The 23006-nt window shown below is 45.1% G+C and overlaps 1 protein-coding gene across 3 annotated transcripts in view; it reads right to left on the bottom strand.

Annotated features, from left to right (window-relative positions):
- Positions 1-23006, bottom strand: part of LIPA (lipase A, lysosomal acid type) — a 58777-nt gene that overhangs the window by 10903 nt on the left and 24868 nt on the right. For all 3 annotated transcript variants that reach the window (XM_038743813.1, XM_038743814.1, XM_038743815.1), the window contains exons 4-8: positions 21645-21843; positions 18541-18650; positions 16898-17034; positions 15186-15332; positions 2517-2588 (exon numbers count right to left, since the gene is read on the bottom strand). In XM_038743813.1, coding sequence (XP_038599741.1) covers positions 2517-2588; positions 15186-15332; positions 16898-17034; positions 18541-18650; positions 21645-21843 — 665 coding nt within the window. The remainder of the gene's footprint in view (positions 1-2516; positions 2589-15185; positions 15333-16897; positions 17035-18540; positions 18651-21644; positions 21844-23006) is intronic.

Genomic DNA, 23006 nt, shown 5'->3' with positions numbered 1-23006 from the left:
GTAAAATGGGGATTAAGACCGTGAGCCCCACGTGGGACAACCTGATTACCTTGTATCTACCCCAGCGCTTAGAAAAGTGCTCCGCACATAGTAAGCAATTAACAAATACCATCATTATTGTCATTATTGTTCACCCTTTCTCTTAGACTGTGAGCCCAAAATGGGGCAAGAACTGCACCCAATCTAATTAACTGGTAGAACAGAATGAGAGGATAATAAATGCCACTATTATCAGTGGTAGAATAATAATAATCATAATAATGATGGCATTTGTTAAGCGCTTACTATGTGCAAAGCACTGTTTAAAGCGCTAGGGTGGATACAGGGTGATCAGGTTGTCCCATGTGGGGCTCACAGACTTCCTCCCCATTTTACAGATGAGGTCATTGAGGCCCAGAAAAGTTGAGACTTGCCCAAAGTCACACAGCTGATAAGCGGCGGAGCAGGGATTAGAACCCATGACCGCTGACTCCCAAACCCGGGCTTTTTCCACTGAGCGACGCTGCTTCACTCAATATATAGTATGTTTGAAGTGCTTGCTTTCCCCATCCATCCTCCCCTCTGTGCTGAATATCCATTTGGCTGGACAACCCTTTAAGCACTCAACTCACCCCACTCCCACAGCAATTATGCCCACATCCTTCCACTCTCCCTGTTCTCCTATCTAATTTATTGATTTATAATAGTTCAGAATATTATAATATAATATTTATATATTTATAATATTATAATATATAATAGTTTATAATGTTATAATATAATATATTCATATATGTTTATAATATTATAATATATAATAGTTTATAATGATTTATAATACCTTACTGTTTGGGGGGAGTTTATTTCTACTATAACTCTACTATTTCACCCATCCCGAATCTACTTTAATGTCTGTCCTCCTCCGTGGACTGTAAATTCTTTGCGGGCAGGGATCACACCTACCAATTCTGCTGTTCTGTACTTTCCCGAGCGCTTAGTACACTACTCGGCACACAGTAGGCATTCAATACCTACCCCCAATTTCTTCTGCTGATAGAGAAATACAGCATAATCAGCCTGGTCAAGAAATTAGCAGCCTAAGAGGGATGGATACCAAAGAGAAGCAATGTGGCCTAATGGATAGAGCACAGGCCCGGGAGTCAGAAGGTCATGAGTTCTAATCCCAGCTCCGCAACTTGCCTGCTGTGTGGCCTTGGGGAAGTCACTTCACTTCTCTGGGCCTCAGTTACCTCATCTGTAAAATGGGGATCAAGACTGGGAGCCCCATGTGGGACAGAGATTGTGTCCAACCCTATTTGCTTGATCTGCCCCAGGGCTTAATACAGTACCTGACACATAGTAAGTGCTTAACAAATTCCATAAAAAACAAAACAAGCAAAAAAACAGCGCTACAGACAGGTCAGTTCCCCTATCCAGGCTCAGGGTGTAGAAGCAGGGGAGGAAATTAAGGGCTTCTACCCAACAACCATTTCCAGGACCTGTCGATCAATCAATGGCATTTATTGAGCACTTGCTGTGTGCAGAGCACCATACTAAGCACTTGGAGAGTACAATTAGAGAAGCAGTGTGGCTCAGTGTAAAGAGCCCGGGTTTTGGAGTCAGAGGTCGTGGGTTCGAATCCCGGCTCTGCCACATGTCTGCTGTGTGACCTTGGGCAAGTCACTTAACTTCTCTGAGCCTCAGTTACCTCATCTGTCAAACGGGGATTGACTGTGAGCCCCACGTGGGACAACTTGATCACCTTGTATTCCCCCCCCAATTATTATTATTACAATACAACAGAGTTGGCAGACACATTCTCTGCCCACAAGTCTGGACTGTGAGCCCGCTGTTGGGTCTCTATATGTTGCCAGCTTGCACTTCCCAAGCGCTTAGTACAGTGCTCTGCACACAGTAAGCGCTCAATAAATACGATTGAATGAATGAATGAAAAGTCTAGAGGACTGTCAGCCCAGTAATAATAATAATAATAATGATGGCATTTACTAAGCGCTTACCATGTGCAAAGCAGTTGGGGAGGTTACAAGGTGATCAGGTTGTCCCACAGGGGGCTCACAGTCTTAATCCCCATTTTACAGATGAGGTAACTGAGGCACAGAGAAGTTAAGTGACTTGCCCAAGGTGGCAATTGGCAGAGCTGGAATTTGAACCCATGACCTCTGACTCCAAAGCCCGGGCTCTATCCACTGAGCCATGCTGCTTCCCCAAATTTACACACAGTAAGTTTACAAGTCTAATTGTCCCAGAGCAGAGATGCAGGCTGTATCAATCAGTGGTATTTACTGAACACTTACTATGTGCACAGCACTGTAGTAAGTACTTGGGAGAGTACAATACTCATCTTACCTCTGCAAGCGCTCAATAAATACGACTGATTGATTGATTGATTTCTGAACTAGGCGACACTTGAGGCTTCCTATGCCAACAGGATAAAGCTTAGAAGAGCCCGTCCCCACGGCGTAGTCGGACCCTTCTAACCAAACACAAGCAGGGAATTGGGATTTCAGGTTCCTTACCTGACTCCAGTGAAGCATGTTCTGCACGGAGGTTCCAGCCGGGCAGTGTGTGCTGTAAACGTCAACCCGGGACTGAGAAACAAACGGGGTTTCATTAGAAAATGAAGTTGGCCTTTCAACGATAAGGACTACTCTTGTTTTACCTTTCAGAATAACTTTAAGAAATACGGGACTTGGTTTCCCAAAGATAATTCTATGTAATCTGAGACACTATAACAACAACAAAACTAATAATGGTGATATTTGTTAAACGTTTAATATGTGATGAACACCGGGGGAAAGAGAGACAATAATCCGAACGCACCAGTCCCTGTCCTTCATCAGAGAAGTTAAGTGATTTGCCCAAAGTCACACAGCTGACAGTTGGCGGAGCTGGGATTTGAACTCATGACCTGTGACTCCAAAGCCCCTGCTCTTTCCACTGAGCCACGCTGCTTCTCCTAACCAAATACATCAATGGAAAAGCTTGGCACTAGAAATCAGGCGACCTGGGTTCTCATCCCGGCTCTAACGCTGCGTGGCTGTGTGACCTTGGGCAAGTCACATCACCTTTATGGACCTCGAGTGGGACGGGGATTGGGTCCCATCTGGTAACCTCGTATCACCCTAGTGCTCAGCACTAAGTAATTGCTCAGTAAGTGCCCTAATGAAGAATAAAGCCTATTGAGAAACTGGGGTAAAGACAAGCTGAAGAAAATATTTGTCTCACAAGTGGGACAGATTATAAATAATAAAGTCAGTGCAGGCAGTAAAACCCAGATAATAAATGCCTTTGCAAAAAACAGATCATCATCATCATCATTATGATCATCATCCCCACAGCACCTGTATATATGTATATATGTTTGTACATATTTATTACTCTATTTATTTATTTTACTTGTACATATCTATTCTATTTATTTTATTTTGTTAATATGTTTGGTTTTGTTGTCCGTCTCCCCCTTCTGGACTGCGAGCCCGCTGTTGGGTAGGGACCGTCTCTAGATGTTGCCAACTTGTACTTCCCAAGCGCTTAGTACAGTGCTCTGCACACAGTAAGCGCTCAATAAATACGATTGATTGATTGATTGATCAGGTTCAAAGTCTCAGTGATACCACAATCATTACCTCCCAACTCGGTACTGACCCTGTATTTTAACCGCGTGAACACACTGTGTTCTCTCCCATTTTTGTGAGATTTTACAAGGATATCCATATGTAAAAGCAGCATGGCCTAGTAGATACAGCACCAGCCTTGGAGTCAGAGGACCTGGGTTCTAATCCCAGCTCTGCCATTTGCCTGCTGTGTGACATGGGGCAAATCATTTGACTACTTTTTTTTTTTTTAAAGTTTTTTGTTTAGTACTTTCTATGTGTCAAGCATTGTTCTAATAACTGGGGTAGCTATAAGTGGATTAGGATGGATGGGGCTCACCTTCCAGACTGTAAACCCGGTGTGGGCAGGGACTGCCTCTCTTTATTGCTAAATTGTATTTTCCGAGTGCTTAATACAGAGTGCTCTGCGCACAGTAAGCACTCAATAAATACTACTGAATCAATCAATCATATTTATTGAGCGCTTACTGTGTGCAGAGCACTGTACTAAGCGCTTGGGAAGTACAAGTTGGCAACATATGAACGAATTGATTGAACGAAACTAAGTAGGAGGGAGAACAGGAGAACTGAGGCACAGAAAAATACAGTGCCTCAGTTCCCTCATCTGCAAAATGGGGATTTAATACCTGTTCTCTCTCCTACTTAGACTATGAGCCCTTTGTGGGCCCTGATTATCTTGTATCTACCCCAGTGCTTATTACAGTGCTTGACACATAGCAAGCACTCAACAAATACCGCAATTATTACTACTACTATTATTATCATTAGTAATGTTTATTTGTTTAACAACAATTTGTTTAACAATGAGCAAATAAAAAAATTAGAGAAGCAGCGTGGCTCAGTAGAAAGAGCACGGGCTTTGGAGTCAGAAGTCATGGGTTCGAATCCCAGCTCCCCCACATGTCTGTTGTGTGACCTTGGGCAAGTCATTTAACTTCTCTGAGCCTCAGTTACCTCATCTGTAAAATGGGGATTAAGACTGTGAGCCCCACGTAGGACAACTTAATCACCTTGCATCCCCATAGCGCTTAGAACAGTGCTTTGCACAAAGTAAGCGCTTAACAAATGCCATCATCATCATTATTAATCAACACTGTTCTGCGGCAGCAAAACACTCACTGGCATAAATTAAAGTCAGGAAGTGACGAAGACCCATCAATCAATCAACTGTATTTATTGAATACCTACTGTGTGCAGAACATTGTACTAAGTGCTTGAGAGAGTAATCAATCAATCAATCAATCGTATTTATTGAGAGCTTACTGTGTGCAGAGCACTGGACTAAGCGCTTGGGAAGTACAAGTCAGCAACACATAGAGACAGTCCCTACCCAACAGCTGGCTCACAGTCTAGAAGGGGGAGACAGAGAACAAAACCAAACATACTAACAAAATAAAATAAACAGAATAGATATGTACAAGATAAATAAATAAAGTACAATATAACAGAGTTGGGAGACACTTTCCCTGCCCACAATGAGCTTCCAGTCTAGAGGACTGCAAGTTCACCAACCAAGGCTGAAAGACACTCAATGAATCAAACAGCACCGGCGAACTATTTACCTACTTTGTAACATTAACATTTATTCAAGCTAAAAGGAACAGGAAGCAGTGCAGCCTAGTGGAAAGAGCACACGTCTGGGGGTCAGAAGACTTGGATTTTAATCCCAGCTCTGCCGACTTCGTGCTGTGTGACCCTGAGGAAGTCACTTAACTTCTCTTACCTCAGTTACCACATCTGTAAAATGAGGATTAAATCCTCCTCCCTCCAATTCAGACTGTGAGCCCCGTATGGGCAGGAACTGTGTCCAACCTGATAAACTTGCATCTAGCGCGGTGCCTGGAACAGTGTTTGACACATAGTAAGTGCGTAACAAATACCATAAAAAAATCAGAAATAAAAGAAACCAAGGACCATGGTAAGGATGGCAGTCTTCTCTGCAAGGGGAAAAAAAACATATCCATTTAGCTGCATGTATGGTCTGACCATCCATTAAACTATGTATTTCAAAGGCTTCATCTATCTTGGCCTCCCCTTCTAGAATGTAAGCACCTTGTGGGCGGGGAACATGTCAACCAACTCTGTGTTTAGTACAGTGCTCTGCAGGCGGTCTTGTCTTATGCCGTCGAGTCTTCTCCGACTCAAAGCGACACCATGGACACATAATAATAATAATAATAATGGCATTTATTAAGCACTTACTATGTGCAAAGCACTGTTCTATGTGCTGGGGAGGTTACAAGGTGATGAGGTTGTCCCACGGGGGGCTCACAGTCTTCATCCCCATTTTACAGATGAGGTAACTGAGGCCCAGAGAAGTGACGTGACTTGCCCAAAGTCACCCAGCTGACAATTGGCGGTGCCGGGATTTGAACCCATGACCTCTGACTCCATAGCCCGGGCTCTTTCCACTGAGCCACGCTGCTTCTCTCCCAGACTCATCTCTCCCAGGACGCGCCACCTCCATCTGCAATTGTTCTGGTAGTGTATCCGGAGAGTTTTCTTGGTTAAAAAAAAAATATGGAAGTAGTTTACCGTTGCCTCCTCCCAACTCGAGTCTCCTCCCTCGACTCTCTCCCGAGCCACTGCTGCCCAGCACAGGTGAGTTTTGACTTGTAGCAGATTGCCTTCCACTCGCTAGCCGCTGCCCAAGCTGGGAATGGAAGGGGTAGGCCTCTGCTTGACGCTCCCTCCCGTAAAGAGTACTGGAAAGTCTCCAGGCGGGATCATGAGAGGGACTTGCGGGCTCAATAAATGGGACTGACTTGGTCGCCCCATTTTCACTCTAATGCTCCAACGTGGTCATCATATTCACCAGGTAACCAGGCTTGCAATTGAGTTGTGTCTCATCAGATGGTGTTAGTTCCCCACAGCGTTCTACTAACATCCAAAGCTCTTTTAGAAGCAATAAATCAGGCGCATCCCACATTACAACCACCCCCGAACATAACTTCCCTGGCATGACAACCTACACCGAATGATGTTTTTTCCACTTTCTCTGCTTTGCACGCCAGGGCTGAGATGAAGCATTCGCCAATGGGTGAATTTTGGAAGAAGTTCTGCCCACAGTTAACTGGATAGTCAAGGCAGAGGGAACCAAAAAAAATGTGGTTGAATTAGGGAGGTACTCATATTTAAGAGTGATGGTGCAGATGAGTGAAGAAGAAAACCCTAAGGAAGTGGAGGTCAAAGGTAGGTCCAACCTGATTATCTTGTATCTAGCCCAGAGCTTAGTCAGAGTGTTTGGCACATAGTAACCACTTAACAAATCCCATAATCTATCAATGCTATATATTGAGGACTCACTGTGTGCAGAGCTCTGTATTAAGTGCCTGGGTGGATTTTGGAGGAAGTTCTGCCCACAGTTAACCGGATATTCAAGGCAGAGAGAACCCAAAAAAATGTGGTTGAATTAGGGAGGTACTCGTATTTAAGAGTGATGGTGCAGATGAGTGAAGAAGAAAATCCTAAGGAAGTGGAGGTCAAAGGTAGGTCCAACCTGATTATCTTGTATCTAGCCCAGAGCTTAGTAGAGTGCTTGGCACATAGTAACCACTTAACAAATACCATAATCTATCAATGCTATACATTGAGGACTCACTGTGTGCAGAGCTCTGTATTAAGTGCCTGGGAGACAACAATACAACAGAATTAGCAGACGCGTTCCCTGCCCATAGTCATATTTGTTAAGCCATCACTACATGTCAAGCACTGTTTTAAGTTCTGGGCGCTGTTCTAAGCACAAAAACCAAAATCAGTTTTACCAATTATTATTTTTTGTGACTGCCGAGGGACTCAGACAGGGAAAATAAAAGGCAGTTGTACAGCCTAAATTGGATAAATTCAGTCTATACTTCAGTCTGCTGCCCAGATCATCTTTGTGCAGAAACGCTCTGGGCAGGTTACTCCCCTCCTCAAAAATCTCCAGTGGCTGCCTGTCAACCTACAAACCAAGCAAAAACTCCCCACTCTCGGCTTCAAGGCTGTCCATCACCTCGCCCTTTCCTACCTCACCTCCCTTCTCTCCTTCTCCAGCCCAGCCCGCACCCTCCGCTCCTCCGTCACTAACCTCCTCACTGTACCTTGTTCTCGCCTGTCCCACTGTCAACCCCCGGCCCATGTCCTCCCCCTGGCCTGGAATGCCCTCCCTCCACACATCCACCAAGCTAGCTCTCTTACTCCCTTCAAAGCCCTATTGAGAGCTCACCTCTTCCAGGAGGCCTTCCCACACTGAGCCCCTTTTTCCTCTCCTCCTCCCCATCCTCCCCATCCCCCCCACCTCCTTCCCCTCCCCACAGCACTTGTATATATATTTGTACAGATTTATTACTCTATTTTACTTGTACATATTTACTATTCTATTTATTTTGTTAGATGTGCATATAGCTTTAATTCTATTTGTTCTGACGATTTTGACACCTGTCTACGTGTTTTGTTTTGTTGTCTGTCTCTCCCTTCTAGACTGTGAGCCCGTTGTTGGGTAGAGACCGTCTCTATATGTTGCTGACTTGTACTTCCCAAGCGCTTAGTACAGTGCTCTGCACACAGTAAGCGCTCAATACGATTGAATGAGTGAAAGAATAAATTCCTCACTAAATTTTGAAAAACCCCAACTACAAGTTTCTACTGTAGCAGCCACCTGCAAAGTCTCAGAATATCACAACTCCTCATCTAATTTTGTGATGTTCTGTTTTAAATTATGTGGATAAAAATGAAACCATCATTTAGTACATTGCCCATGAAGGATTTTCATATTACTTTTCCAGAGGTTCCAGAATACATCCTGATTTACAACACTTAAGTGTTTGGGAAAAAGTACCCCAAGATACAAGCGTAGGGAAGCAGCATGGCTCAGTGGAAAGAGCACGGGCTCTGGCGCCAGAGGTCATCGGTTCAAATCCCGGCTCAGCCACTTGTCAGCTGGGTGACTTTGGGCACGTCACTTAACTTCCCTGGGCCTCAGTTACCTCATCTGTAAAATGGGGATTAAGACTGTGAGCCCACCGTGGGACAACCTGATCACCTTGTAAACTCCACAGTGCTTAGAACAGTGCTTTGCACATAGTAAGCGCTTAATAAATGCCAGTATTATTATTATTATTATTATAACCACCCACACTCTCACAACCACATTTCAAGGAACAGAACTCTATTTTGTGGTGTTCTCTTGTGTACTGTTTACAACTTCAGGAGATAAAGAGTATCCATTTGTCTCCTGCACTGCCACCTCACAGTTGACAACAGAAGCTGTGGCTGACTGTGGTTTTCTTTTCCCTCCCATCCTCCCCATCCCTAAGGAAAACATTGTACAGGTCACTGTTCCCCAAGTGGATTCTTATCACAATTCCCTTTTCCTACACTGAAGTGAATGAAAAGGATAATAATCCCAAATGTAAGTAAAATGGTCACAGATGTTATGAAATTTCTTGAATGCACAAATTACTAATCTCTCAAAATTAGCTCTGGATCTTTCAGGTTATAAGGATCATACCGTTAACAACCTCAAAAAAAATCTGCCGTTGATTTAATAAAAGGGCCCGAGCCCTTCAAATTGGGAGAAGCTAGTCCTAGTCCCAATTATACAAGTTGGAGAGTGCCACTGATCAGACAGTGGTGTTTACTGAGCATTACTGCATGCCGAGCACTGTACTAAACGCTCGGGAGAGTAAGACAGAGGACAAGAAGCAGTGAGGTCTAGCGGAAAGAGTGTGGGCCTGCGAGTCAGACGGCCTGGGTTCGTGACTTAGTGGAAAATCTGGCTTGAAAGTCGGAGGCCATGAGATCTAATTCCGCCTCCGCCACTTGTCAGCTGTGTGACTTTGGGCAAGTCACTTCACTTCTCTGGGCCTCAGTTCCCTCATCTGGAAAATGGGGGTGAAAACTGTGAGCCCCACGTGGGGCAACCTGATTACCCTGTATCTACCCCAGCGCTTAGAACAGTGCTTGGCACACAGTAAGCGCTTAACAAATACCATCAGTATTAATCCTAGCTCTGCCATTTGCCTGTTGTTGTGTCCCTGGCCAAGTCATTTAACTTCTCTGTGCCTCAGCTTCCTCACCTGCACACTGGGGACTAAATACTGTCCTCCCTCTCACTTAAGATGCCAATGTGCATCAACTGTATCTATCCCAGTGCTTAGTTCATAGTAAGTGCTTAACTAAAACCACCATTATTATTATTATTGTTATTTATTGTGTTTGTTAAGTGCTAACTATATGCAAGGCACTATCCTATGTGCTGGGGTAGATACAAGCTAATCCGGTAGGACATAGTCCCTGTCCCACATGGGGCTCACAGTCTTAACCCCCGTTTTACAGATGAGGTAACTGAGGCACAGAGAAGTGAAGTGACTGGCCCAAGATCATATATCAGACAAGTGGCGGAGCCAGGATTAGAATTCAGGTCCTCTGACTGTCAGACCCATGCTCTTTCTACTAGGCTATCCTGCTAATATTATTATTAGCATTGTGCTGCTCTCAGCTTCAGCCGTAAAAAGGTCCGGTAATAATAATAATAACTACGGTATTTGTTAAGCATTTACTGTACTAAGGCCTGGGGTGGATACAAGCAAATACTGTTGAATACAGTCCCTGTCCCACATAGAACACGTATTGAATCCCCTTTTTACAGATGAGGTACCTGAGGCCGAGAAGAAAATGACTTGCCCAAGGTCACACAGCACATGAGTGGAGAAGCCAGGATTAGAACCCATGACCTTCTGACTCCCAAGCCTGGAGAAGCTGCATGGCTCAGTGGAAAGAGCACGGGCTTTGGAGTTAGAGGTCATGGGTTCAAATCCCGACCCCGCCAATTGTCGGCCGTGTGACTTTGGGCAAGTCACTTAACTTCTCTGGTGCCTCAGTTACCTCATCTGTAAAAATGGGGATTAAGACTGCAAGTCCCCCCCGTGGGACAACCTGATCACCTGGTAACCTCCCCAGCGCTTAGTACAGTGCTTTGCACATAGTAAGCGTTTAATAAATGCCAACATTATTTATTATTATTATTATTATACACTACACCATGTTGCTGTACATAAAACAGCATTCCATGCGCTTTGAAGTGGGATGCACTCCTGCCTACTCACTGCCGCCAGACCCCAGAGGGAACACTACTGGCATGTACGACAGAAGCAGTGTGGCTCCACTGAGCCACAGAAGCAGCGTGACTCAGTGGAAAGAGCCCGGACTTTGGAGTCAGAGGTCATGGGTTCAAATCCCGGCTCCGCCAAATAATAATAGTAATAATAATAATAATAATAATAATAATAATAATAATGTTGGTATTTGTTAAGCACTTACTATGTGCAAAGCACTGTTCTAAGCGCTGGGGTAGATACAAGGTAATCAGGTTGTCCCATGAGGGGCTCACAGTCTTCATCCCTATTTTACAGATGAGGGAACTGAGGCCCAGAGAAGTGAAGTGACTTGCCCAAAGTCACACAGCTGACAAGTGGTGGAGCCGGGATTTGAACCCATGGCCTCTGACTCCAAAGCCCGTGCTCTTTCCACTGAGCCATGCTGGTTCTGCTTCACATGTGCTGCTTCACATGTCTGCTGTGTGACCTTGGGCAAGTCACTTAACTTCTCTGAGCCTCAGTTACCTCATCTGTAAAATGAGGATGAAGACTGTGAGCCCCACGTGGGACAACCTGATCACCTTGTATCCACCCCCCGTGCTTAGAATAGTGCTTTGCACATAGTAAGCACTTAACAAATGCCATCATCATCATTATTATTATTATTATTATTATTATTATTATTATTATTATTATGTCAGAGACCAAGTAGTACTAAACAAACCACCAGCTCTGGAACCAATTCTTTTGCCCAGATACTTGGCCCTGAAATCCTGGGACCTGAGGTTTTTCCATCATTCTCAAGAGAAACTTGAATGAGACTCCATTAGCAACATCACCTTATTTGACTAATTCTCAAAACATTCAAAAAGCCAAAGAGAAAGGTGATAGAGTATTTATAATGGGTCACTCTTCTGGCATGGTTAAAGGTTTCAGATAAGTAGAAGGGCTATGGGCCTCTGCAGAGTTAATCAAACTAGTATAACTAGAACTTGATTTCTCATTAAAAAATACTTCCATAGGAAGCAACGTGTCCTAGAAGGAAGAGCATGGGTCTGGGAAGTTGGAGGATCTGGGTTCTAATCTCGGCACTAACACGTGCCTGCTGTATGACCCTGGATAAGTCATTTTAATTCTCTGTGTTTCAGTTTCCTCATCTCTAAAATTCATTCATTCATTCAAATCATATTTATTGAGCGCTTACTGTGTGTAGAGCACTGTACTAAGCACTTGGGAAGTACAAGTCGGCAACATATAGAGACGGTCCCTACCCAACAATGGGCTCACAGTCTAGGAGGGGGAGACAGGCAACAAAACATGTAGACAGGTGTCAAAATCGTCAGAACAAATAGAATTAAGGTTATATGCACATCATTAACAAAATTAATAGAATGGTAAATATGTACAATTAAAGTAGAGTCATAAATCTGTACAAATATATATACAGGTGCTGTGGGGAGGGGAAGGAGGTAGGGTGGGGGGATGGGGAGGAGGAGAGGAAAAAGGGGGCTCAGTCTGGGAAGGCCTCCTGGAGGAGGTGAGCTCTCAGTAGGGCTTTGAAGGGAGGAAGAGAGCTAGCTTGGCGGATGGGCAGAGGGAGGGCATTCCAGGCCCGGGGGATGACGTGGGCCGGGGGTCGACGGCGGGACGGGCGAGAACGAGGCACGGCGAGGAGATTAGCGGCAGAGGAGCGGAGGGTGCGGGCTGGGCTGGAGAAGGACAGAAGGGAGGTGAGGTAGGAGGGGGCGAGGTGATGGACAGCCTTGAAGCCGAGAGTGAGGAGGCTTTGCTTGGTTTGTAGGTTGACAGGCAGCCACCGGAGATTTTTGAGGAGGGGAGTAACATGCCCAGACCATTTCTGCACAAAGATGATCCGGGCAGCAGAGTGAAGTATAGACTGAAGTGGGGAGAGACAGGAGGATGGGGGATCAGAGAGGAGGCTGATGCAGTAATCCAGTCGGGATAGGATGAGAGACTGAACCAGCAAGGTAGCGGTTTGGATGGAGAAGAAAGGGCGGATCTTGGCGATGTTGTGGAGGTGAGACCGGCAGGTTTAGGTGATGGATTGGATGTGTGGGGTGATCAAGAGAGCGGAGTCAAGGATGACACCAAGGTTGTGGGCTTGTGAGACAGGAAGGATGGTAGTGCTGTCTACAGTGATGGGAGAGTCAGGGAGAGGGCAGGATTTGGGAGGGAAGATAAGGAGTTCAGTCTTGGACATATTGAGTTTTAGATGGCGGGCAGACATCTAGATGGAGATGTCATGAAGGCAGGAGGAGATACGAGCCTGGAGGGAGAGAGAACAGGGGTGGAGATGTAGACTTGGGTGTCATCAGCGTAGAGATGATAGTTGAAGCTGTGGGAGCGAATGAGTTCACCGAAGGAGTGAGTGTAAGTAGAGAACAGAAGAGGACCAAGAACGGACCCTTGAGGAACCCCCACAGTAAGGGGATGGGAGGGGGAGGAGGAGCCCGCAAAGGAGACTGAGAATGAACGACTGAAGAGATGAGGAGAACCAGGAGAAGACGGAGTCTGTGAAGCCAAGATTGGGTAGCATGTTGAGAAGGGGGTGATTCATAGTGTCCAAGGCAGCTGAGAGGTCGAGGAGGATTAGGATAGAGTAGGAGCAGGTGGATTGGACAAGAAGGAGATCATTGGTGACCTTTGAGAGGGCAGTTTCGGTGGAGTCTAGGGGACAGAAGCCAGACTGGAGGGGGTCAAGGAGAGAGTTGGCATTGAGGAATACAAAACAGCAGGCGTAGACAACTCGTTTTAGGAGTTTGGAAAGGAAAGGTAGGAGGGAGATAGGGTGATAACTAGAAGGGGAGGTGGGGTCAAGAGAGGGTTTTTTTAGGATGGGGGAGACGTGGGCATGTTTGAAGGCAGAGAGGAAAGAACCAGTGGGGAGTGAGCAGTTGAAGATAGAAGTTAAGGAGGGGCGGAGGGAAGGGGTGAGAGATTTCATAAGATCATCATCAATCGTATTTATTGAGCGCTTACTGTGTGCAGAGCACTGTACTAAGCCCTTGGGAAGTACAAGTTGGCAATAAGATGAGAGGGAATGGGGTCTGAAGCACAGGTGGATGAAGTAGCACTTGACAGGAGGGAGGAGATCTCATCTGAAGATACTGCTCGGAAGGATGGGAGAGTAGCAGAGACGGTTGAGAGCGGGGGGGATGGAGAAGGGGGAGGGGTGACTTTGGGGTGCTCAGACCTGACAGAGTTAATTTTACTAATAAAGTAGGAGGCCAGATCGTTGGGGGTGAGGGATGGAGGAGAGGGAGGAACAGAGGGCCTGAGAAGGGAGTTAAATATATGGAACAGCTGACGGGGATGATGGGCACAGGTGTCAATAAGGGAGGAGTAATAGTTTTGCCAGGCAGAGGAGAAGGCAGAGTTAAGGCAGGAAAGAATAAACTTGAAGTGAACAAAGATGGCTTGGTGTTTAGACTTTCGCCAACAGCGTTCAGCAGCTCGAGCATAAGAGTGAAGAAGGTGGACAGTGGGAGTGACCCAAGACTGCGGGTTAATGGTACGAGAGCGGCGAAGGGAAAGGGGAGCGAGCGAGTTGAGTAGAGAGGATGGAGTTGAGAGCAGTAATCTGGTCATCAAGATTGGGTAAGAGGATAGGGAGGTGAAGTGGGGTGTGATGCGCTGAGAAAATGGATGGGGTCGAAAGAGTGGAGGTTTCTGTGGGGTAGTAATATAGATATATGGTGGGGAGGAGTGTGAGTGAGGAGGCGGGTGAGAAGGTTATGATCAGAGAGAGGGATTTCAGAGTTGGTGAGAGTGGAGATAGTGCAGCGGTAGGAGATGATGAGGTCGAGGGTGTGACCAAGTTGGTGAGTGGACGAGGTGGGGTGGAGCAGGAGGTTGGCAGCAACAAGGAGAGATAGAAGGCAGGCAGCAGAGGAGTCACCAGGGACATCCATGTGGATGTTGAAGTCTCCGAGGATCAGAGTGGGCATGGAAAAGGAGAGGAGGAAGGTGAGCAAGAGGTCAAAATCATTAAAGAAGTTGGAGGTGGGGCCGGGGGGGGGTGGGCGGTAGATGACGGCTACAAAAATCTGGAGGGGGTGGTAGAGGCGAATAATATGGGCTTCAAAGGAGAGAATTCAATACATGTTCTCCCTTCTACTTAGACTGTAAGCCTCAGGAAGGACAGGAACCGTGCCTAACCTGAAAAATCCCGTCTATGCCTGTGTGCTTAGTACAGTGGTTGGCACATAAAATAAGTGCTTAACAATGGCAGAATTCTTCTTATTATTATTATTTCCTATTAACTAGGACCAGACCAAAATTTGCTAGGAAATCATGTAAAACATTAAAATTGTATTAGTTTTCATTAATGTAATGATGGCCATACGCTTTAACAACCATTTTCTGCCGGAGTGAATATGAATAATCAGTACATCAAATGCAAATCAGCAAATATTTAAACACAAAATGCATACTCATCTGAAGCAAGCTCTTGGAAGCCTGCAATACATACCATATTCAGGTTTCTCTCGTTAAATCCACAAAGAACAAAGAAGAGGTTTCCACAGAGTTCCTTCAATATAATGTGAGTACACACATGGGTAGCAAGCCATTTCAAAATTGAAGACTGCGGCAAAAATTCCCTTGTTCCAAATACTTCCTGAACAAACAAAGAGAAGCCCCCATTCATTAGAGTTTCCTTATGGTAAATTGACTTGTCCCTCTGGTAGTGAGAATAGTAGTACCCCATAGCACTTAAGTACATATTTATAAATTATGCATTATCATCATCATCAATCGTATTTATTGAGCGCTTACTGTGTGCAGAGCACTGTACTAAGCGCTTGGGAAGTACAATTTGGCAACATATAGAGACAGTCCCTACCCAACAGTGGGCTATAAATTATGCATTTATATTAATATGCCTCTCCCCCTCACAGTCTTAATCCCCATTTTACAGATGAGGTAACTGAGGAGGCAGGGTAACATGTCCTGAAGGTTTTTATAGAAAAATGATCTGGGCAGCAGAGTGAAGTATGGATTGGAGTGGGGAGAGACCAAAAGGTCAGCAAGGAGGCTGATGCAGTAATTCAGGCAGGATAGGATAAGTGATTGTATTAACATGGCAGCAGTTTGGATGGAGAGGAAAGGGTGGATTTTAACAATGTCGTGAAGGTGGGAGCGACAGGATTTGGTGACGGACTGAATATGTGGGTTGAGTGAGAGAGAGGAATCAAGGATAACGCCAAGGTTACGGGCTTGTGAGACAGGAAGAACAGTGGTGCCATCTACAGTGATGGGAAAGTCAAGGGGAGGACAGGGTTTGGGTGGGAAGAGAAGGACTTGTTTTGGACAAGTTAAGTTTGAGGTGCTGTGAGGACATCCCAATAGAGATGCAGGAGGAGGAGGAGATGCGAGACTGGAGAGAGGGAGAGAGATCAGGGCTGGAGATGCTTATAAAGGTGGGGTGGGGAGAAGTGAAGTGACTTGCCCGAAGTCACACAGCTGACAATTGGCAGAGCTGGGATTTGAACCCATGACCTCTGACTCCAAAGCCCGTGCTCTTTTCACTGAGTCACGCTGCTTCTCACTATGCACTTGGACCTGTGACCTTTAGACACTGGATATTCACCACACCCCCAACCGCATAAAACTTAAATTATATATTATAAATTGCTTATTCATTCAAATTAATGTCAGTCTCCCTTCTAGGCCATAAGGTCATTATAGGCAAGGAACATGCCTGCTAAATCTCTTGTAGTGTACTCTCTCAAGCGCTTAGAACAGTGCTTTGCACATATAAGAACTCAATAAATACCACTGATTGATTGCTGGAAGAAATGTCTTTTTTGCATGTGACTTCACCGGATGCACAAGAACAGGGGATCAGAACAGCTTGATTCAGCCTGACATTTTAGATCACCACTTAGATCTGGCTATGAGAACCAATGTCAGACATTCAAGTTCAACAGTAAGGGGGTGGAATATGGGAAAAATTCCAGATAAGTGATTGAGAACATGACATTCCCAATTTCACTGACATTGGCCCTGCAAATGGTCAAAGGAGACCTTAGACTGAACAATACCCCATAGTCAATCTGTCAGTTGTCAGTAAAAACAATGCTACGTAAGTCACTGGGGCTCTAAGTGACCAGGTTATTCATTTGACACTTCCACCAGGAAAACAAACAAAAGAAAAAACTCAGAAGAAAAGAAGCCACGAACCTTAAACAGCAGCTCTGGAAATATTCCCAGTTTTGCCAAAGGGCTAGTGGCAAACTTCACTGTGGCAACAGGAGCCAGGGCAAAAAACATTTTGATCTTTTTGGCTAGTTGAGGTAAGGTTGAAAACGCTATGAAAGCTAAGAAAACACAAAAGTTAAGAATTCTGTCTTCAGAGTTCTGAGAATACAATATTTTTGTCAATGTCTAAAGAACTGACCACTAATTATTGCTGAGCACCTTTTTATGGTATTTGTTAAGTGTTTCCTATGAGCCAAGTACTATTCTAAGCACCGGGGTAGATACAAACTTAATCAGATTGGACACAGGCCATGTCTCATATGGGGGCTTGCAGTCTTAATTCCTATAACAGATGAGGCAACTGAGGCACAGAGAAGTTAAGCAACTTGCCCAAGTGGCAAATGGTAGAACTGGGATTGTTATTATTATTAATATTATTAATAGTAATAATAATAATAACAATGGTATTTGTTAAATGCCTACTACGTGCCAGGCTCTGTTCTAAGCGCTGGGATAGATACGAGCAAATCGGGTTGGACACAGTCTGTCTCACATAGGGCTCACAGTCTCAATCCCCATTTTTAAGATGAGGTAACTGACGCCCAGAGAAGTGAAGTGATTTGCCCGAGGTCACACAGCACACAAGTGACGGAGCTGGGATTAGAACCCATGACCTTCTGATTCCCAGGCCCATGCTTTATCCACTACGCCATGCTGCTTTTATGAATATATACATATCCATCATTTATTTATTTATATTAATGCCCGTCTCCTCGCTAGACTGTAAGCTCGTTGTGGGGGAGGGAACGAATCTACCAACTATGTTACGGTACTCTGTAAGCTCTCAATAAATACAGATGACTGACTGACCTCCCTCTCCCCTTCCCTGCCCCATAGACCACTGAACAAACTGCGGGAGTACTTGAAACACCAGAAGCCTTTAACCAGATCTTGGTCTGCTAGTTTAGAACCCAAATTCAAAATCTTGAGACCATGGCCCGAAAGTGGCTCCTATTTGCCCAGGCAGTAGGAGCTAATTAACCAGCTAATCGAGTGGCTTATTGCGTGTTTGTCCAGAACCTCAATTTTGCTATTACTTGGAAGCATTCTCAGCTTCCTCCATCTGGAGGTTTCTTCCCCCCACCACTCATTATACAGCCCAGGCTGGCTAAACATACATCAAACAGTCTTTTGTTCCAGCGCAAGAGCAAGCCAGCATCACATGATTCCTTCTGATCAACAAACACCTCAGTGGGTCAGTTATTTCTAAACAGCTTACAAGATTTTCCAGACTCCTGTTTTAGGAAAACACCCCCGATCCCTCTCTGGCCATGAATATGTGACATTTGGGGCCATTTACAGAGTCTTTTGTTTAAAAAGCAGAGCCCACAGCAACCCCCACACTTCAATGGAAGCTTAGATTCGGGCCACTTGTTAGACTCAAAGAATTCTTAAAATCTCCCAGCTTACCCAGAGAATGCTGGATGAATTCTTCGTTTGGGTAAAAGGGCAAAAAATAAACAAAACCCGAGAACAATAATCAGCTCTGTTAACTTCTTAACAATAAAATTTTGATTCTTAAAAATGCAGTACACAGATCTCAACTTGCAGCTCTTACAACCTACCTATGGTGGTGCCTTGGGAATGTCCAACGTAATACACTTGTTCTTGACCCGTTTTATTTAAGATGAAATTGATCACAGCTGGAAGATCATATCGCGCCATCTCATCATAACTGTAAACCAGAAAGGACAATTTTACAGATAAAATTGTCAACCTTGTACTTCAGCATCCATCCAATACTATAGAGGAAAAAGTGAAACATGTTACAAAAAGCCATCCCTAACGGGGAAGATGGATGTCAAAGAGGGCAAAGAAGCCAGTCCGTCACGCTGCTCACGAGAAGCAGCGTGGCCTCGTGGAAACAGCATGGTCCTGGAGGTCAGAGGACCTGGGTTCTAACCCTGGGCTCCACCACTTCTCGGCTGTGTGACCTTACGCAAGTCACTTACCTTCTGTGTGCCTCAGTTACCTCACCTGTAAAACTGGGATTAAGGCCGGGAGCCCCATGTGGGACACGGATTGTGTCCAACCTGATTATCTCATATCTACCCCAGCACTCAGTACAGTGCCTGGCACATAATAAGTACTTAACAAAGACCATTTCAAAACAGGATTACTGGGCTGAATATTATTCTGACCCCAGTAGGACACAGTTTACAGTTTTATAAATAAATGTAGAATTACCCAGAATGCATGGAACCGAGGACATTTACTCTATACCCAGAGATGGGTAATGACAAGACAGATCTAAGCAAAGACCAACCCCACAAAAAGAGTTCCAGAGTCTGGATAAAAAAATCCACTCTCTTGCCTACCTGCTCTTCTCACTGTAGTACATCACTGAGCTCTCATGTACATAGAATTTATTATTAGTAGTAACAGTGCTACTGTGAGACTGTTGTTGAGTAGAAATTGTCTCTATCTGTTGCCAAATTGTACTTTCCAAGCGCTCAGTACAGTGCTCTGCACACAGTAAGCGCTCAATAAATACGATTGAATGAAAATAACATTAACAGTATTTATTGAGGACTTACCATATGCCAAATACTGTACTAGGAGTTGGGGTAGGTACAAGATGATCAGTTCAGTATAGTCCCTATCCCACACGAGTCTACGAGGGAGGACCAACAGGTATTTTATCCCCATTTTATATACGGGGAATCTGAAGCACAGGGAAGTGACATACCCAGGGTCACCCAACAGGCAAGTTAAAAAGCCTGGACTCGAGCCGGGTTAAAAGGCCTGGGTCTCCTGACTCCCAGTCCCGAGCTCTTTCCCCTATGTTACACGGCCTCCCACAGAAAGATTAACCTGTCCAAAACGGCAGTTTATAATGTCTGGGCCAGCCGCACTGAACATAACTGGACTGGTCAGAAAAATCTGTTTAACTCGGTTTTCAGAAAAATACGAGTGCAAATAAGAGCGTTTGTGTTGCAAGAAGTGGTTTAGCCACGGAGCAGGTTGGCTGGGCAGGTGGTCCTCTGTGGAGGGCAGTAATAATAATAATAATAATAATGGCATTTATTAAGCGCTTACTATGCGCAAAGCACTGTTCTAAGCACTGAAGAGGTTATAAGGTGATCAGGTTGTCCCACAGGGGGCTCACAGTCTTCATCCCCATTTTACAGATGAGGGAACTGAGGCCCAGAGAAGTTAAGTGACTTGCCCAAAGTCACACAGCTGACAATTGGCAGAGCTGGCATTTGAACCCATGACCTCTGACTCTAAAGCCCTTGCTCTTTAGAGGCAGAGCCTATTTACTGGAGCCCTGATCACCTCCAGCTCAAAGACCCCCTGACAGATCTGGGGAGCGGGGTGGGAGGAGGAGTGGTCATTCACAGCAGGGGCGGCTCATGCAGCCCCCCAAATATCATTACTTGTACAGAGACACTTCTGGGATAGCCCCGAATAAGCAGGATTATGCCCATGCTTCCTCCACTTCCACTGCCAAGCAGGGAATGGGTCCGTTTGTCGTTACGCTGTACTCTCCCAAGCACTCAGTACAGTGCTCGGCACACAGTAAGCGCTCAATAAATACCACTGACTTACTGCCAGGAAAAGCCTATCACCCACAAGACACTGTGCTGTCAGGAATCTGGCAATAATACTCACATTTGCCACTCAGCCCCATGTCAAATGCTCATTTTCAGCAGTTACGAGAACTGCACCATTTTACAATTCATTTAGTGAGAAGCAGTGTTGCCTAGTAGAAGCGGCTCAGCCCTGAGAGTCAGAGGACCTGGGTTTTAATCCTACCTCTACCACTGGCCTTAAAGAAGTCATTAACTTCCCTTGGCCTCAGTTTCCTCATCTGAAAAATGAGGTGTAAATAACTCTTTGTCCTCCCTCTAAGACTGAGAGCTCCATGGGACATGGGAGTTAGTCTGGTCTGCCTGCATTTTATCTATCCCAGCACTTAGTACAGTGCTTGGCACATAGTAAGTGCTTAACAAATACCACAATTATTGTTAGTAGTAGTATTTACTGAGCTATCCTTTGGTGTTCTACTTGGAACTAAGCATCTGGGAAGTACAGACAAAGAAGGTATATAATTCCTTCCCATAAGGAATTTACACCCTCATGGGGAGACATAAAAATCTTTTACAAATAGAGCAGTCAAGATAATAATTGAATTTACAACTGATTCTACACATATATACAAAAATGCTGAGGAAGAGTATAATGAGCTGATAACGCTAGATAGCTGATGGGTTTATACAGCTTCAGGGGCTGGGAATTAATTAGCAAAGATCTGTTGGAGGAGCTGGGATTTTTGGAGGATTTTGAATGTGGGGAGAACTGGGTGTGTAGGGAAGGGAGTTCCAAGACAGGAGGACAGCATGAGGGAGGAGGCAAGAGACTCAAGGGCAGGGAACAGTTAGAAGGTCAGTTGGGTCAGAATGGAGAGAGTTGGGGAATTGTGATGGGAACGTGTCTACCAACTCTATTGCAGTCGCTTAGTACAGTGCTCTGCACACAGTGAGCACTTTATAACTACCACTGACTAACTTTTTGATTGAGTGAAGGGAGTATAGACATCAGATGGGTGAGCTGGCAGAAACTTTCAAGCTGACCGGGAGAGGTTTTGTTAGATGGAAGCCAATGGAGGGTTTGGAGGAGAGAAGTGGGCTGAGTGATGCTTCAAGAAGGTGAGAATTTTGTCTACCTGAATGCCCAGAATTCGCTCTGGAAAACTGAAAGGGTCCTGTGCTCCCTAGACCAGGTGTTCCCTCGGCTGTTCCCCATCCACACGTCATAGCCAGCGTCTGCCAGGATGAAACCGAGGCTGTTGTTGGCTGTGTTTGTCACCCAGTTACTGGCGTCCGCCAGCAAACCGTGCTGCAGAAACACGACTGGCTTTGGACCTGAAAAGAACAAGTATTTAGCAATGAGGCAGAACCAACCACCTGTTTAAAAGAAATCAAACGCCCCAATCCACATCTCAACTCTGAACTCCAAGTCGAGGACAAAATGTTTCCAAGGGGGGTCAAAGCAAATTACTGGGGTGTTAAATGGCCTGTTCCTCTCCGCATGTTTTTAAAATGATATTTGTTAAATGCTTACTATGTGCCAGTCACTGTACTAAACGCTGAGGTAGATACAAGTTAGTCAAGTTGTAGTCCCATATAATAATAATAATAATAATGATGATGATGGTATTTGTTAAGCACTTACTATGTGCCAAGCACTGTCCTAAGCACTGGGGTAGGTTCAAGGAAGTCAAGTTAGGGAAGCAGCATGGCTCAATGGAAAGAGCACGGACTTTGGAGTCAGAGGTCATGGGCTCAAATCCCAGCTCCGCCACTTGTCAGCTGTGTGACTTTGGGAAAGTCACTTCACTTCTCTGGGCCTCAGTTCCCTCATCTGTAAAATGGGGATTAGGACTGTGAGCCCCCTTGGGACCACTTGATCACCCTGTAACCTCCCCAGCACTTAGAACAGTGCCTTGCACATAGTAAGCGCTTAATAAATGCCATTATTATTATTATTATTATTATTAAGTTGTCCCACATGGGGCTGAGAGTCTTAATCCCCATTTTACAGATGAGGTAACTGAGGCACAGAGAAGTGACTTGCCCAAAGTCACACAGCTGATAAGTGGCAGAGACAGGTTTAGAACCCACGACTTCTGACTCCCAAGCCCGTGCTCCTTCTTCTAAGCCATGCTGCTTGTCCACATGGGGCTCACAGTCTTAAGCCCATTTTACAAATGAGGTAACTGAGGCACAGAAAAGTGACTTGCCCAAAGTCACACAGCTGATAAGTGGCAGAGCCAGGTTTAGAACCCATGACTTCTGACTCCCAAGCCTGTGCTCTTTCTTCTAAGCCATGCTGCTTGTCCACATGGGGCTCACAGTCTTAAACCCATTTTACAGATGAGGTAACTGAGGCACAGAGAAATTGAGGGGCTGGCCCGAGGCCACACAGCAAACAAGTGGAGGGGCGGGATTAAAACCCAGGTCCTTCTGACTCCTGGGCCCATGTTCTTTCCATTAATAATAACAACAGTGGCATTTGTTAAGCGCTT

This window comes from Tachyglossus aculeatus, chromosome 3 (assembly GCF_015852505.1).
Source record: "Tachyglossus aculeatus isolate mTacAcu1 chromosome 3, mTacAcu1.pri, whole genome shotgun sequence".
Classification (NCBI taxonomy): Eukaryota; Metazoa; Chordata; class Mammalia; order Monotremata; family Tachyglossidae; genus Tachyglossus; species Tachyglossus aculeatus.
The sequence above is the reverse complement of the archived record's forward strand: the minus strand, read 5'-3'. Positions and strand labels throughout refer to the sequence as shown.